Below are 15,539 nucleotides of genomic sequence, written 5' to 3'. Positions count from 1 at the left end.
TGGGACTGCTTTGGGTTGCTGTTCCAGCTGGGGGTAAAGGGATCACGTAGCCCAGGCAGTGACAAGAAAGGGGAGAAGGGTTTGCACGATGGTGGAGGGTGGTAGTTTCCCTGCAGAAAGCAAAATGCATTTGTCCCTTGGGAAGCGACTCTGGGAGGTTAAGGATTCTGTCCACCCTGAGATTCTTCAGAGAGTCTGTATGGAGCATTATTTTCCTACTTCTGGTCTGAACACTAATCTGAGACATGATCATAGCCCTTCTGTAAACAGGAAGCAACCAGTGTCTGCTGGCACACGCACAGTTCATTCATTCAACCAATATCCCCCAGCAGCTGCTATAAGCGGGACTAAGTTAGAAGCCAGACAAATATAAGAGGTGCCCTCATGAAACTTAAAGCCTAGTTGGGGACAGAGATATTAAACAGATAGTCACATGTATAAATTCAATAATTATCATTGTTATCATGAACCGGAAAGACAGGCTCATAAAAACAGGACACTATGTTCTCATCCATCTTATTCTCTGGATCTGGCCCCATGTGACATCTGGCTCTTCCTCAAAGTCAAAATGATCATGAAAGAGGGTAGGAATTGTAACTCAGTGGCAGAGTGCTTGCTTAGCATGTGTAAGGCCCCGGGTTCCATCCTTAGCCCCTCAAAAGCAGTATACAAACATTTCAGTGTGATAAAATGACCATGAAAGGTGGATGTTTTCAATCAATTCAAGACATCAAGGCAGCCACAACAGCATGGCCAAAGACACAAAAGAGGACTTCCACAACTGCTTCAGACATCGGCAAGGATGATGGGATCAAGATGCTCAGAGCAAGAAGGAATATGTTGCAATGAATTCATGGTCATCTCTCTTTTGCTGTAGTAAATTTTAAAAATTTAAGCATTCATCATATTTTTGAATTACCTAATAAACCAACAGTGGCTTACATATGTTCCTGCCCCAACAAAAAGTCTAAAAGTTGGCATTTTCTGGTTTTATTTCTATGCTATCGTCAAATGCCAGGGCCTTTCTGTGCCCGCTCCCTGCTATGTTGGATATATTCACTTTTTACCTACAGGCTTGTAGTCTCAGGGTTACAGACTGCTGAAGCTCCACTTTCAAAGACAGAACACAAATGTCTTTCCTCCCTGACTTTTCGGCAGGCTTTCTGTTGTATTTCATTGGCTAGGTGTGGGTTTTTAAAGTAGATTTAAAGTTTTAAGAAAACACAACCCAGATGGCAGGTACATGTCTATGGAGTCTGTCGTGGGAGGAAGAGCCCTTCCCCAGGTGGGGACACAGACGCTGACTTGAGGGACCTGCCTGACAACACCTGGCCAGTCCTTACCTGGCCTGTGGTCTTCAGGTCAGTTCTGGGTGCCTGCTGTGTCCCCTGGCTTGGTACAGTGGATCAGTCCTGGGCCTCTTATGCTCTCTGTCTCTCTCCTGAAGAGTTTGTAAAGGAAGGAGAGTGCGCTATCTGAGGGATTTGCCTGGGGACACAGCATTCAGAGTCTGACATCTCCTGGGAACCCTAGGTTCCAAGTGGCACACCAGGAAAACAGGGGAGAAAATGCTTCCTTATAGCAGAGCAGACCCTCTCGGTGGCACCTGTGGGGTCCTTAAGTGCCATCACAGGAAGACAGGCGTTAAAAGTGGCTGTGCCTGCAGAACTGTGCCCTCGTGCCAGAGGACTTAGGAAAAGTTGATGTGAGTGTCTTTAAGTGACCATCCCCAGTGGCTGATGCCTACTCAGGCCAAGGGCAGTGCTAACCATCTTGGAAAGACAGTGCATGGGTCACCGATGCCACCTAGTCTGCCCCTAGCTCCCAGTGTCCTGTGTATCTGTCACATAGATGTTGTTCTCAGCTGCTCTACCCTCCCCTCTACTCCCTGCCCCTGGCATCTGACTCCAGGGTCCCTGTTGCATGTGGCTGGGCTGGAGGGAGGCACAGATGAACCTGCTGGCCTGGGCCCTGATCCTCAGATCACACCAGTGAACCAAGAGGCAGGACCTGTGCTGGAGAACATGCAAAGCCAACACCACTTACCAGTGACCCAGTGTTTTCTGAGGTTTATGAAGCCTTCCATTAAGTAACAGTTTAGAAAAGCACAGCTCACCTGCTCTGAGTGGAAAGTTTTAAAAAACTTTTTGGGTGAATTTTGCAGCACGTGTTGTACAGTCCAGCTTTGGCCTGTAGGGATGGCTTTCAGGGGTGACAGGCAGGGCACAGCTAGGTGGCTGGTTTTAAAGGCCAGAGACAGAGAGGGACCTGGTTCACAGGTGCAGAAACACACATGTGACAGGGGCCAATGCACTGTGTCCTCATAATCAATTTACTCCTGTGACATGGGCATGAGTCACACTAGCCCTAAATTCTTTCCTTATGCAAGGGATGGCTCTATGCACAAAAAGCCGTCATCAGATTTATATTCAGTATACATCAGAAGTATGTAGTAGAGAGTAGCTTGCTGGGAAGTGGATGTTTATTGCCTCTGGTTGGTTTCTCAAGATATCATTGAGAATAGAGTACCTTGTGTGTGTGTGTGTGTGTGTGTGTGTGTGTGAGAGAGAGAGAGAGAGAGAGAGAGAGAGACAGACAGACAGACAGACAGACAGACAGAGACAGACACAGAGACAGACACAGACACAGACACAGAGACAGACACAGACACAGACACAGACACAGACACAGAGACGAGAAGCTCAGTGCAGGGCAAATGGCAGTAACAGGTGGGAAAAAGCATGGTCTCACCTAGCTTGCCTAGGGAATGGGAAAGAGAAAGTGGGTGCAGCTGTGTGCCTAGGGTTGAGGCAGGTTTGCATGTGGCACATTGGAGCCATCAGGAGGGCTGCAGGCAGCCTGGTTTGGTGCCATCTCATCCTGACCCCTGCCGCATAGCTGACTGAAGGGGCTGGGGTAGTCACAATCCATGCAGGACTCCTTCGCCTCTTCCAGCTTGGCTTTGGGAGGAGGAGGAGGAAGAGGGGAGGAGAAAGAGGAGAAAGGGAAGGAAGGGAAAGAAGGGAAGGGGGGGGGAGGGACGAAGGACAGAGGAGAAGAAAGAGAAAGAGGAGGAGGAAGAAGAGGAAAGGGAAGAGGGGGAGGAGGAGGGGAGGAAGAGAAAGATAAAGAGGAAGAGGAGGAGGAGGAAGGGGAAAGTGTGAAGCTTTCACTGCTGTTTAGGTTGCATCCTTCCTGGTGGTGCCCAGTTTGGAAGATTGTAGGTTCGAGGAGGAAACTGCTGATCGTTTTCTGGGTCAGCTCTGGACCCGGGGCAGAGGCACTTCTGGGAACAGGGTCCACAGACCTCCCACCTTGCAACCGCTGGGCCTCTCTGGATGGCAGAGCTTTTGTTCAACCTCAGGATTCCTGCCCTCCTTCCTCCCTTCTTTTTCTGAGTCTTTTTTCTCATCCTTGAAAAGTGACACCAGGTGACTTGGGGGTGACCCAGATTTCCCTGTCCTCCAGCAAGAGTGACGATGTGGAAATGTGTGGGTCCCTGAGCAACAAGAGGTGAGCTCTTACCCAGTGGCCAGGGACAGTGCCTGGATCCCTGTAGTCCTCTGTCCCTGGCCGCCTCCTCTTTGCTCCTTCCTTTGCTCATTCTAGGGGCAGACACCTCAGAGCCTGGGCTTCCTCCTCTCTCAGACACCCCTCTCGTTCCACTTGTCCCTGTCTGAACTTGACCTGCCGGGAAAGAAGGTGGGTGAGAGGCAGGAGGCTCAGGACGGGAGAGTCTGGGCCATGGACCTCTGACTCAGGCCTCGAGATACTTCTGTGGCTGCCCAGGGACAGGCGTGGCGTCACCGGGGTGGCTGGTCTGTGCAGGGTTCAAGGCTGCCTCTGTAGTCTGCTCGCCATGGGACCCGGCTGTCGCCCATGCCACTGCGCCCTGATCGTGCCTGAGTCTGAGTCTGGAAAACAACAGAGGCCGTGTCAATAGCACCCCAGACGGAGACCTTCCTGCCCCTTGCTGATGGTGGCAGGCGGACAGATGGCTCTGCATTGCATACGAGGATAAAATCAGTGGTGCTTATTTTGGGCCAGGCTCCAGTGGACGCCAGGAGAGTGCCTGTACTGCCGGTGAAACCCCAGGTTGATTTTAGTGGGCGATTTCAGTGCGGTCAAATATTTGTAGTGTAAAGAAATCATAAAACGTGCTGGTGGTCCCGGAGCCGGTGGGGACACACCCTGTACGCCTTGGAGAGGACATTGTGACTTGGTGACGGCTGCTTAATCTGTTCCTTACAAGTAAATTGCCAAAGAAATAAATGAAACATAAATGACTCTGAGTGGGTTCCCCTCCTGGTCCCGTCCCTCTTCTCTGGAGAGGCAGGGATATTTTTGCCTGCGGGTGTGACCTGTGTTCCCTTCTCACAGCTCAGACTTCTGTGCTGTGCTGCAGGGCTGAACCAGCTTCCTCTGCACCCCTGCTCTGCAGCGAGGCAGCGCCCTGTTAGCCATTATCTCCGCTGTTTTTCCTCCATGGTGGCATGTGTCGTGTGGGGCTGATCAGTTTGCTTTAATTAAGCTTCAAAAGAGGGCTCAGGCTTCCATCTTATCTCCACTTTGCTCCTTAATTCCTTCTCCACGGTCCGCTGTAGGCGGGAAGTTTAGCCTGTGGTCTCCGACCAGGGTGGGAGCACAGGACGGCCTGGCCTCATGGATGGTTTCTCTGAACTTCCTCCTAGGGAAGTCCTTTCCCCCACTGGCCTCCAGTTTCCACCGGGAACTAATTGCCAATGATCTTAAAAAACAAAAACAAAAACAAAAAGCCCTTGGGTGTTTCCCACCATGACAAAACCAAAGGGAGGCAGTAGGTGGCTGGCAGGAAGAGGGCGGCAGGGAGGGGTCCGGACTGTCTGAAATCCAGCCCTGCTGCACATCGGCCTCGGACCTGGGTAGAATTTTCCTTCTCATGCTGACCTGGGGGCCTGCGGTGGCAGCTTTTTTGCACAGAGTAATCACCGGATGGAATTTTTTTTTTTTTGCACCCAGCCACCAGCTCCTGTGGCCCTCAGGAGGAACATTCGGAACCATGCATTCTTTATGTGGTCTTCGGTTAATAAACAGGAACCCACCTTCTAGACTGATGGGGAAACAATTTTGTTTCTGTTTGCTGCTCCTGGGTGTAGGGTCCATGAATGGGGGCTTTGAGAACCTGCCCTTCGGTGGCCAGATATCAAAGTGAGGCTCACACATAGATGGATGGAGGGGCCGCCCACCACGCTGCCACCACAGGGCCAGGCTGGGATGACCCAGTTTCTCCCCCGGGATGGATGCCGGCCTCCAGGGGAGGAAGGCACAGACCACCAGCAACCACCAAGTCCTAAAATAACTGCCCGTGTTTACTCCTGTGTGCGCCTTTCTGTGGCTTCCTCCGCTGCTGGTCCCCCTCCATTTGGAAGAAAAGATTGATCTTTAAAGTTTTTGGACCTCATGTTTCTCCCTTTCTCCCCTCGCTACCCCTCCTCTCTTTCCCTTCCCACCTCCCCACTTCCTTACACCCATCCTTCTCGCTTGAAAGAAGCATCCCCCACATCCCTGCTGGTCCCTGCCTGCATCTTCTTCCTCGCAGGGCACTGGGCACTGGCTGTGACAGTTTTCAGGGATGGAAATCTAGCAGCAGAGACTGGGAATAAGGATGGTGGTCCTGTCTGTCCATGTCCCTGGACTCAGATCCACCTGGCCCCACTCCTTCCCTTCTTCCAGCCCGGGGCAGCGGGAGCCAAGTGTTAGGCTGATGGAGGATTCCAACTGAGAATGGTATGGGTAGCAGCCATTTGGTGTCCAGAGTGACAGCAGCCAAAAAAAGGCCTGGCATGCTGTCTTCTCTGTGCACATTTCTTCCCTTCATTGCTACCATGGTTGGGGGCTGCCTTGATTTGTCCAGGTCCTGAGGGTCATGTATTGGGGTAGAGGGCAGAGGGAACTGGGCACTGCCACCCTTTGCACTGTGATGTCTGCCTGTGTGGCCTGAGGATGGCAGGACCCTTAGGGATAGCCCGGAAGAGGTCACTTGCGAGCCTCTGCCAGTCTCTGTGTATCCATGTGTAAGGGGCGAGGTGGCATGAGCCATGATCAGGCGACACCAGTTTGGGATCACAGCTGCCATGGGATAAGGGACATTCTTGGGCATTTTCCTGAATTCCAGGTGTGACGCTGGTGTCAGGAAACCCAGAGAAGGAAAGAGGATATAGGCTATGCTGTGACCCCAGGTACAACATCAGGCAGCAGATTCAGGGCCCTGCTCTGAATTGGTCCAGGAGCCAGAAGCCGAGGGCTCAGAGTTGAATTTAAGTTATGAAAATGTGTAACAGTGCTAGGGATTTAGCTCAGTGGCATAAGCGCCTGCCTGGCAAGTGCGAGGTCATGAGTTCAATCCCTGGTACCAAAAAAAAAAACAAAAAAAAAAACAAAAAAAAAAAAAAAGAGGTGCAGTTGGAGAGTCAAGGCAACCCAGAAGAAGAAAAGAGAGGCATAGGAGACCCCCGTGGGAAAGGTCCCCTGCACCCCCGACCTTCCTTTTGATATAGCACAAAGTGAGCAGACAGTTCAGCCTGTGTTCCAAAGAGAGAAAGAAGTAGATGATTTTTACTTAAAAAGTTTAAGGAAAAGCAGGCCAAGAAATTACTTAACAGCTTTCTGCAGACCTTATGTCTCATGGTACTTGTTAAAGTGACATAAGACCCAGGTGAGAGCCACAGGAAATGATCGGCATGGAGCAGGACTGCACTGTAGGGTCACGTGCTTTCTGATCTAACCTCTGCAGCTGGTCAACTTTAAGATGCTTTGTGAATTTGCAATAATTAAACCTCATCCCATTGCTATGGGAGGATTCCATTCACTCTTGGAGAGTTTTGAAAGAAAACATTACCAGAGCCCACCAGAGAAACTCCAGCGCCCCCCTCTCCCTCCCACTGGCCTTTGCCTCCATAAGCAAAGAGTAAGGAAGATAAATGACTGGTTGGCATAAGGAAAGGTTCTGTTTATAAACAAAAAAAAGTACATAGCATATCATAAAAGTTTTAAAATCTAAACTTTATAATCTTAGCTAAGGTTTGATTTCTTTTTACCTCATTTTATTCTTATTTTGCCTTTATGAGTCAAACAGCAATTTAAAATAGTGGGTTTTGTTTATCTTTTCAAGAATGAGAGAAAAACAGTATAGGGTTTTTTTTTTTTTTTGGTTTTGTTTTTTGTTTTGACTGTGGTGAGACTGAATGTCTGTGTCCTTGGGCCCAAAAGGGTAGGAGGTGAGGGAAACTGAGGCAGAGGAGAATGGCTTTCATCTAGCTGGAGAGAGGCTTGGGAAGTATTGGCCCTACTTTTATTGCAGAGTGACAGAAAGTACAGGAGCTCACTGATGGCCTGAGGAGTCGGGGCTGAGTGCAGTGCAGGGTGCCAGTCTGGGGACCACGCTGGGAGATTAGAAGCCTGGCTCCCACTCTGCGGAAAGGGCCACAGGGCTGTAGTCCCGTGTCACCGTTCAGAGCTGGCATTGAGACGTCCCTGTCCCAGACAGGCATCCCACGCTTGGGAAGTCTGGCTCTTTTTGTGGGTCTTGGGTTATGAGGGAACCAGGGGATAAGTGGCTTGAGTCAAGTCTTGGGGTATGAGGAGTCTTGTTTGCACCAATGCCTGCATACAACTCTCTCGGTTTCTACAATTGAGAGAGGAATGAAGATGTTCATCCCTAAACTCGCCGGGACATCTACTCTGTGCTTTTTATCTTCACCAGTCCCAGCGGTTGTGGGCAGTGGTCCCTGGCCTTGGTGATGCCTGGTCCCTTCTGTTTACACTTGCACAATCTGCCAAGGACACACACACACCTGTCCCCAGGAACCCTTGGGAGGCCAGGCTTTGCAGACCTGTGACATCTTATTTTCGTGCACCCTGGGTTTTGAAGGCTGTCTTTGAACCAAGTGCTTCTCCTCCAAAGTGATTGTCAATTGTCACTAGTGGACATCAGGAGACACAGCTAACCCTGGTAGTCAGATGACGTCACACAAGAATTGATAAGTGAACACTTAGTGGAGGACTTCAGATGGGTCATCAACATCCGTACGGTTGAATCCAGATTCCACCTGCCTCCCAGTCAGTCCCCCACACCTCCTAGGAGGTCTGAGGTTCTCAGATCCCATTAGACATCAGAAATATGAGCAAGGGTTTTTTTTTCTTACTGTTTCATTTCTCATGACCATGATTTCTATATGCTCAAGATTTAAGTATTAATAAAAGTACACCGGAGAACTGAATTTCAAAAGGTGGTGAGAGGCATTCATGGGCTGATAAAAAAATATGGCATGTATTTAAATTCGAAAATTAACAAATGACACATTGCTGGGAATCACCCTCTAAACTCCCCTGACTTCAAACAGATCCCATTGTTCTTGCCACTTTGGGACACAGTTGTTCTGAGATCTTTCCTGATGTCTTTAGGAGGTGTGATCAAAAGTAGGATGAACACTGCTGCCAACTGTCACCCATGGAAAGAAAGGCGCGTAAAAATGTGACACTGTGTCTTCATCCACCTTAGTCACTGGATCTGGCGCTGTGCGTGTGACTTCTGGCTCGTGCCCAAAGTCAAAATAACTACGAGAGGGAAATATTTTAGTGGATTCAGGACGCTGAGGCGGCCATGAAAGCACAACTAAAGACACTCACAAAAGAGGCCTTCCGGAGCTGCTGCAGAGGGCAGCCAGAAGGATGGGATGAGTGCGTTGGAATTGAGGGGAGGAGAGGCCTTTGTGCATCCTCCAGGGAATGGCGCTGACTCAAGTCCAAACACTGGGGAATTCTGGTGACACTCCTTTCCCCTCTGGGGACATCAGTGGGGCTCGGCTGGTGGGTGATGGCACAAGGCAGACTTGAGCAGGCTGCTGCCTTTGTGTGCCTTGGAGGGTGGAGTCAGGGTGGCTGGGTGGAGGCCAGGACGTAGCATCAGCCTCCAGTCCTGCTCCCTGGGTAGCCACATGTTCTGTTCATTTTAGATTTTTAGTTTTGTAGCTTCCTCCCTGGTTCCCCTATCTTGGCATTGTTCCCCTCCAGGGAGCAGCATCTTTCCTTTTGGACAAAGCAAGGTGCCAATCCCCACCCCCCTTCCAAAGCACAAGGCCAAATTTAGAGTCAGGGATGCTGGTGGAGCTCTGTGCATAATTGAGGCTGGCGCAAAGGACTGTCATTAGGTAGAACGGCATGGAGAGGAGGGAAGGGAAAGCTTGGCCCACATTCAGACAGCTGTCAGAGAGAGACACAGAGCAATGAGCCTGGGAGGCCTGGCTGCAGAGAATCCCCCTTGGGACAAGGCTGGGAGGGGTGGCTGGGGACAGTCCTGTGGCATTGCTGGTGTCAGGTGCAAGGGATCTGGTCCCAGGTGGCTGCCAATACCAGAGGCACTGGCTGCTCCTAAGTGTACAGAGCTCAGAGGAATAGGGTCACCCAGTGACAGAAGCTTATCCATCAGTCACTTTGTTCCCTGGATGGTGCGAGGTCCTTTCTTCCACTCTGCCCTGGCACAAGCATCCTTGTTGAGAGCCATAATATTAGTGCTTTGGAGGATGGGGTCACAAGTGTTGTCCTCCCTGCTGGCCTACCCCACTGCAAACTTCCTGAGAGCATGTCGGGGTACCACTAGTGAATCCTGGGGTGCTTCCTGGCTAACCTGTGGGTGCACCTGCTGTTCCTGGATGACCCCTTCCCCCAGATCCTGGATCCTGTGTGTGAAGATGGCTCAGCTTGGCCTGTCTTTTCCTCCTGTTGCCTTGGGCTGTCACCTCCCTCTCTGGCTGACTCACACAGGCCTGGCATCTGGGCTCTCGTTCCCCTGTCCTCGCCAGACTGTCTCTCCTCCCCACATGCTTGGTGGCATCCTGGCTCTGTGGGACCTGGACTCTGATATTCCTGGGTTTGCTCAGACAGCCTAGCTGACTGCACTCTGGGCTTCCTGGCCTTGTTAAAACTTGGCCTTGTCACATTTACCAGGTAGCTGTGCTTTGTAGGTGACATAGCCCCCTGGGAGCTCTTTCTGGGTTGGGCGCTTCTGGGCCTCAGAGGGCTGGGACAACCAGGTCATTGTTATTTTCTAACAGTATTTTAGAAAGCAGAGTTCAGAGGGAATGGCCCTTCAGAAGGAAGGCATAAATGGGCAGATCTGAGAATGAACGGCTCAGTCGCTGAGGCCTTATGGAGGAACATACTCTATTTTGACTTTGGCTTGGTTGTGGTATAAGAATGGCTTTTTCATTCTGTATCTACTCTCTTTCCCTACCCAGAAATCATCTTGCCAAAGAACATGCAGCTTACGCACACAGCTATTCCTAAGAACTATCCAGCATGGTCACGATATCCCCTTGCACACCGGTGCGTCCCTGGGGTCACATAGAGCAGTGCTCACACCCTCGGTGTGAGGCTTGGGCAGGTAGGGGTTGCAGAGAAGCTCTGTGGAGAGAGCAGGAAGCTTGGCTCAGCTGCACACACAGCCCCACGAAGCCCCTGCTTGCTTTTGTGGGAGGCTGGTGCACAGGAGACCAAGGTGACTGGTAAGAGTGGGGCCAGGGCCAACACTCACAGCACTGTCTTAGAGGGCGGCTGGAAGGCTTCATCCTGCTGAGATTCAATCTATTCCTGGGGGAAATTCATTTTCTTCTAACATCAATTGGCTCCAGACTCACTCTTTGGTTCCTTCCTGTTGCAGCACTATCGGAGCTCACTTAGGGTCCTGATGTCCCTTTACACAAGATGTCCCTCCAGCTACGCCTCCAGTAACCTTTGAAAAATGCAAATCGAATTGACCTTCCCGATCCTGCGGGAGTTCAGGGTCCTCCGCCTGCTGCGCAGGCCTCTAAGCCCAGCCACCTTTTACTACGCCATGTGTGGAAGCCCCCAGCACTGAGCTCCCTACTCTGAAGCCTTTGCATGCCACATCTGAGCCCCATGTGGGTGTCCCCCTCTGCAGTGGCCTGTCACTATGCATGCAGCAACAACAGCATCTCCTGTGCAGGGCTGGAGACAGGACACTGCCAGGTTGGGCAGGGTGGCACTGACAAACAGAACTCAAGACAGTGACAACGAGAAAGGGCCAGAGGGAATGAAGGGGAGCAGTCCAGACAGAGGCATAGTGCATGCCAAGGCCCTGGGGCAGGAACACCCCTCATCTTCTCACAGCAACACTGCATCAGGGTGAGCAAAGAGCTGAAGGACTGGTATCTGGCTGTGGGCCAGGAGTGCTTCCTGTGTCCATGGCAGAGTTTTGGTCCAGGCCTAGGCCCCGGCCTTGGGGCCTCTAAGGAGATTCGCTTACCCTCTATGGTCTCCAGTATCCTGTAAGCTCTTCCCCATCCCTAGTAATGGTCACATAGAAAACACTTTTGTGGATCTTTCCCAAGAGCTTGCAAAAATCATGAATGAAGGTGGTGCACCTCTCTGTCCTGCGTTACAGTGAAATGCACACTGCAAACTTACTGGTGCAGCTGCCCCTAAGTGTGTAGCTCTGTGAATTAGATGCCCACCCGCTGTGCACCCATCACCACCTTCCAAGTCAGAACTTCCTCATTTTTCCCAGCTGAAGCTCTGTGCCCCTTAAACATAGGCCCTCAAACCGTGTCGCTAGCCCTGGAAACTGCTACCACTGCTTTCTGTCTTCCTGCATCTTACTGCTCCAGGGACCTCAGCCAGGAGGAATCATACTGTCTAGCTTTTGAGACTGGCTTGTTTCATTTGGTATAACGCCTTCCACGGTTCATGAATGATGTTGCATGAGTGTAAATTTCTTTTCATGGCTGCATAGTATTGTACCACACAGGTATATCATGTTTTCTTTATTCACTGGTGTATTGATGGACACATAGCTTCTACCTTTTGCCTGTTGTACGTGGCGTCATTGTGGCTGTAAGCACACAGATTCTGACTTTCACTTCTGCATCTTCCTTTCTTCAGGCAGCTTGCAGAGGGGACCTTCAAATCTGTTGCACCCGTCTCGGTTATTTGCGTTAGTAACTCCATGGATAGATGCCCTTTTCCTTACCCAACTGTGGCCACCTGCACAGGGCGGCAGCATGGCACACACCGAAGTGAATGAACAATGGAAATAGAAACTCAGGGTCCTCCTAGGCTGGGCCTTAAACCCTTAGCTGATGCCCCCATGAAGGTGCCTGGAGCAGCCACCCCACCCAGGGCTTAGAGGCTCCAGGCAGAGGCCTCAAGTGCATTTGAATTTAAACATGAGGCACAAACTGGGAAACAAATTCACATAAGCCAAAACTAAACACCATCTCTAAATAGAGGAGGTTCAGCAAAAATGAGCTGCATGCAAAAAGGGATCTGTTGGAAGAGACCAAGACGGGGCTGGTCATGGGTGCATCCATGCCTTCCATCCTGAGCCTGTTTCCCTGTCTGTAAACAAGAAAGGGTGATTGTGGGAATTAAACTAGAAAATGTGGACACTGTTCTGGTTGAGCACCTCCACCTGCCTCTTAGACTGTACCCTAAGCCTTCAAACCACGGTGCTGCTGCCTCTCCCCACCTCGTGGTTTAATTGGTTGGAGGCACCAGAGGTGTCCACAAGCTCCCCAGGACATTGCAGTTTTACTTTTGGTGGCCTTGAGGGTGGACCCCAGGATCCTGTGCACCGCAGCCCTGCAAGTGACTTTCCTATGTCCTCATGGTGACTGATCCCTGGCACAGGAGGGGATGGACCCATCCATACGCCACCCTCCTCCTCACTTTCCCTCTGCTGCAGAAACTTTCCAAGGTGTGTGTCCATCTTCTCACGGGACGCCCTTGGGCAATGGCAGGCAGTTCTGTGCCAGGGAGCCGAGGATCTAACATAGCTGAGCCTCAGTTTCCCCAGTGGTAAGATGAGCCAGTGCATGGCCTGTAGCAAGTGCTGGGTTCCCGTGGGCTCTCACTGAGAGCAGGTTCCATCAAGCCAGGTTCCCAGCCACTCCTTCCCTCCTCATGTCCTGTCCCTGTAGGGTTGGCCATGCTCATTCTCCTGCTGGGCCATTGTCCTGGAAAAGCCTGGTGAGAATCTGGGCTGGGTTTGAGTCAGAGGTATTTGCAGACTTGACTCATCAGGTCTTAAACCCTGGAGATCACCCTGGGGGTCTCATGACGTTCTTGGAAAATAAAAGAAGTGACTATTACAGAGCTGAAGTCATCAGACATTCACCCTTCCTCCTGTATGCAAGGAGCCAGCGGCCATCAAAGGCTGGGCTGGGCTGGGTTGGGCCCGGCTGGGTGCTTCTCACACTGGGTCCTAACCCTTTCTGTTCACTGAGGCTCCAGGCCCCGGGATCCTAGATCCATAGCTCTAGGTTCCCCAGGGGAAGTTTCCAGGGGTTGCCTGTGGCGCAGGATCAGAATCAGGATCAGGATCAGGATCAGGATCAGGATCAGGATCAGGGCTTCCTCCTGATCGCCACTTCCCCAGTGACGAGGCAGTGAGGAGATCAGGCTATAGGGAGATCTGAAAGCTCTCCATTTGGCGTCCCAGGATGTTGTCAGCACAGGTGACAAAGAATGCCCCACACCCTAAAAAAATGCTGCATTTAAAAAAAAGCCAGCAAAATCTCACTTTTCAAGATGCATAGTTGCCAGATGAGAAATGATTCAGCCCAACGCAGCCACAGGTCTGAACAGAGTAGTCGGCAGCTCTTGGTGCAGGCCTGGCGGGAAGTGGTCACTATGCCAAGGCCAGTGTGAGGGGTGGCTACCCAGGGTGGCTCACGAGCTGTCTTCAGTCTTTCCCGAACACATTGATCTCTTAGCGGTTGAGCTCATGCACATCTGGCGATTTCCTTTTCACACCTGTCCTTGGACCACAGTTGTCTGGGTGCTTTCCGGGGAAACTGAGCTGACTGGAAACAGTAGGGGCACACCTCGCATCTCCCCCATGCGGTGGGCTGTGCTTGCTCATCTCCCCCACCTCCCCAGATAGTAAACTGAGGAACTCCAGCCAGTTCTGGGGGATTTCCATGTACTGTCTACCGTGAGAGCCCCAAGCTAGGGGCCTCTTGTCGCCATCTCAGCCACATTAATTCCAAGTGAACTTCCTGAAGCTCCCTCTCTGTCCTCTAGGTGGCCATCCTGTCCCCAGGGTGCGCCAGGGCTCCAGGTCCTCCCTGCCTCTGGGCTCCACACACCCTGCTGTGTCTGCTTCCAGCTGTGCATCTGTCCGCTGCCTGCAGTGGTGACCTGTCTGCTCTCTTCCCGCAGATTCGGAGCCCAGCACCTTGGACTCGCAGTCGTCCCCTTCCCTGTTCCTCTCCTCAGAGGAGCCAGGCCCCTGCACCGCCACCCAGCCCACGTCGCCTGCGTCTCCCTGTGAGCAGCCGGCCCCATCCCTCCCAGGTCCTCCTGTCCCCCCTGTATGCAGACCTGCTCCAGTCACAGGCCTGGGCTTGGGGGTCCCCCCCTCAACGGATGCTGCTCCCAGGGCCCCAGGGAACGAGTACCCTGAGAATGACAAGGAGCCGGGTGCCCAGGACCTCTGCTTGGGGCCCAATGTTGGAGAGCTCCTGGCTGAGCTACGGACCATGAACAGTCACCTGGGTGTCATCGCAAGAGCTCTTACCAAGCTGGCCTCGGCTCTGGGGCCACAGTGCCCACCAGACACCCAGGATGCCAACTGATGGACGGGGATGCAAGGGCCAGGCATCTGGTCCCTAAAGTTGGGATGTCTCTGGAGTCAGCAGACCTGGTATAAAGCACATTGCTCTTTCATCCTGTGCAGTAACTGGAGACCCTGTGCACACTGCAAAGATGGCACTGCTCAGGGGACCCTTTGGGCCGTCTCTACTGACCTTCCTTGTTTCCTTTGCCCTGCTGGCCGACACAGCACATGCACCAGAAGTGGCGATGGTGGTGGTGCCCTGGGAAGGAGTCCTGGAGAACCATCCTTCTCCACTGCTCCTGTGACTTTGGTCCCTGCAAGAGGGGGAAAGAGGACAGCACGTCACCAAGGCAGGAGCTCAGGGCAGCCCTGACATTCCCCTCTTCAGATGCTGAAGGAGGAGTTTCTTCTTAAATATTTCTTTGCAAAAAATAAATCCATATATATTTTTTCTCTAGTTATAACCATATCTCAAGAAGTCTGGACCATAGAGAAGTGAAAAAAACTTATATATTTGGAAAAAGTGGGTGGGGGGTATTTAAGTCTTTCTTATGAATAAGAAAGTTGTGTAATAAATAAAACTTTTCATATCCACTTTCTGGGTGCTGGCCCTATCCACTTTCTGGGTGCTGGTCCCTTGGGCTGTGTCTCTCCCTCTGCAGCCTCCTCTTTTCTGCCTTGAGGTGTCTGACCCACTCCCGTGGATCCAGTGTCTGAAGACCTTGCCAGGGCACCCTGGTGAGACCTGCTAGCCTAGGTGGACTCTCTGAAATCTGGGGTAACCCAGGACGCCCAGATCTGGCTTCCCATAGTCAGAAGAGTTCTTCTTATAATCTTCCTATTTTGATCCAGACTTTAGTAAGATGTGTTCATTCTCCTGAAGCGAACATGGCGCTGTCTCCAGAAACAAACCAAGGCTCAGAAA

The 15,539-nt window shown here is 51.6% G+C and overlaps 1 protein-coding gene across 1 annotated transcript in view; it reads left to right on the top strand.

Annotated features, from left to right (window-relative positions):
• Positions 1–15,203, top strand: part of Runx2 (RUNX family transcription factor 2) — a 193,272-nt gene extending 178,069 nt beyond the window's left edge. The window contains exon 6 of the mRNA XM_063238785.1: positions 14,218–15,203. Within this exon, the coding sequence (XP_063094855.1) occupies positions 14,218–14,633 (416 nt within the window). The 3' untranslated portion in view covers positions 14,634–15,203. The remainder of the gene's footprint in view (positions 1–14,217) is intronic.
• Positions 15,204–15,539: the final 336 nt, after the last annotated feature.

Source organism: Cavia porcellus, unplaced genomic scaffold, assembly GCF_034190915.1.
Source record: "Cavia porcellus strain 051 isolate PalLab524CR breed Dunkin Hartley unplaced genomic scaffold, mCavPor4.1 scaffold_28, whole genome shotgun sequence".
NCBI classification, from domain to species: domain Eukaryota; kingdom Metazoa; phylum Chordata; class Mammalia; order Rodentia; family Caviidae; genus Cavia; species Cavia porcellus.
The sequence above is the reverse complement of the archived record's forward strand: the minus strand, read 5'-3'. Positions and strand labels throughout refer to the sequence as shown.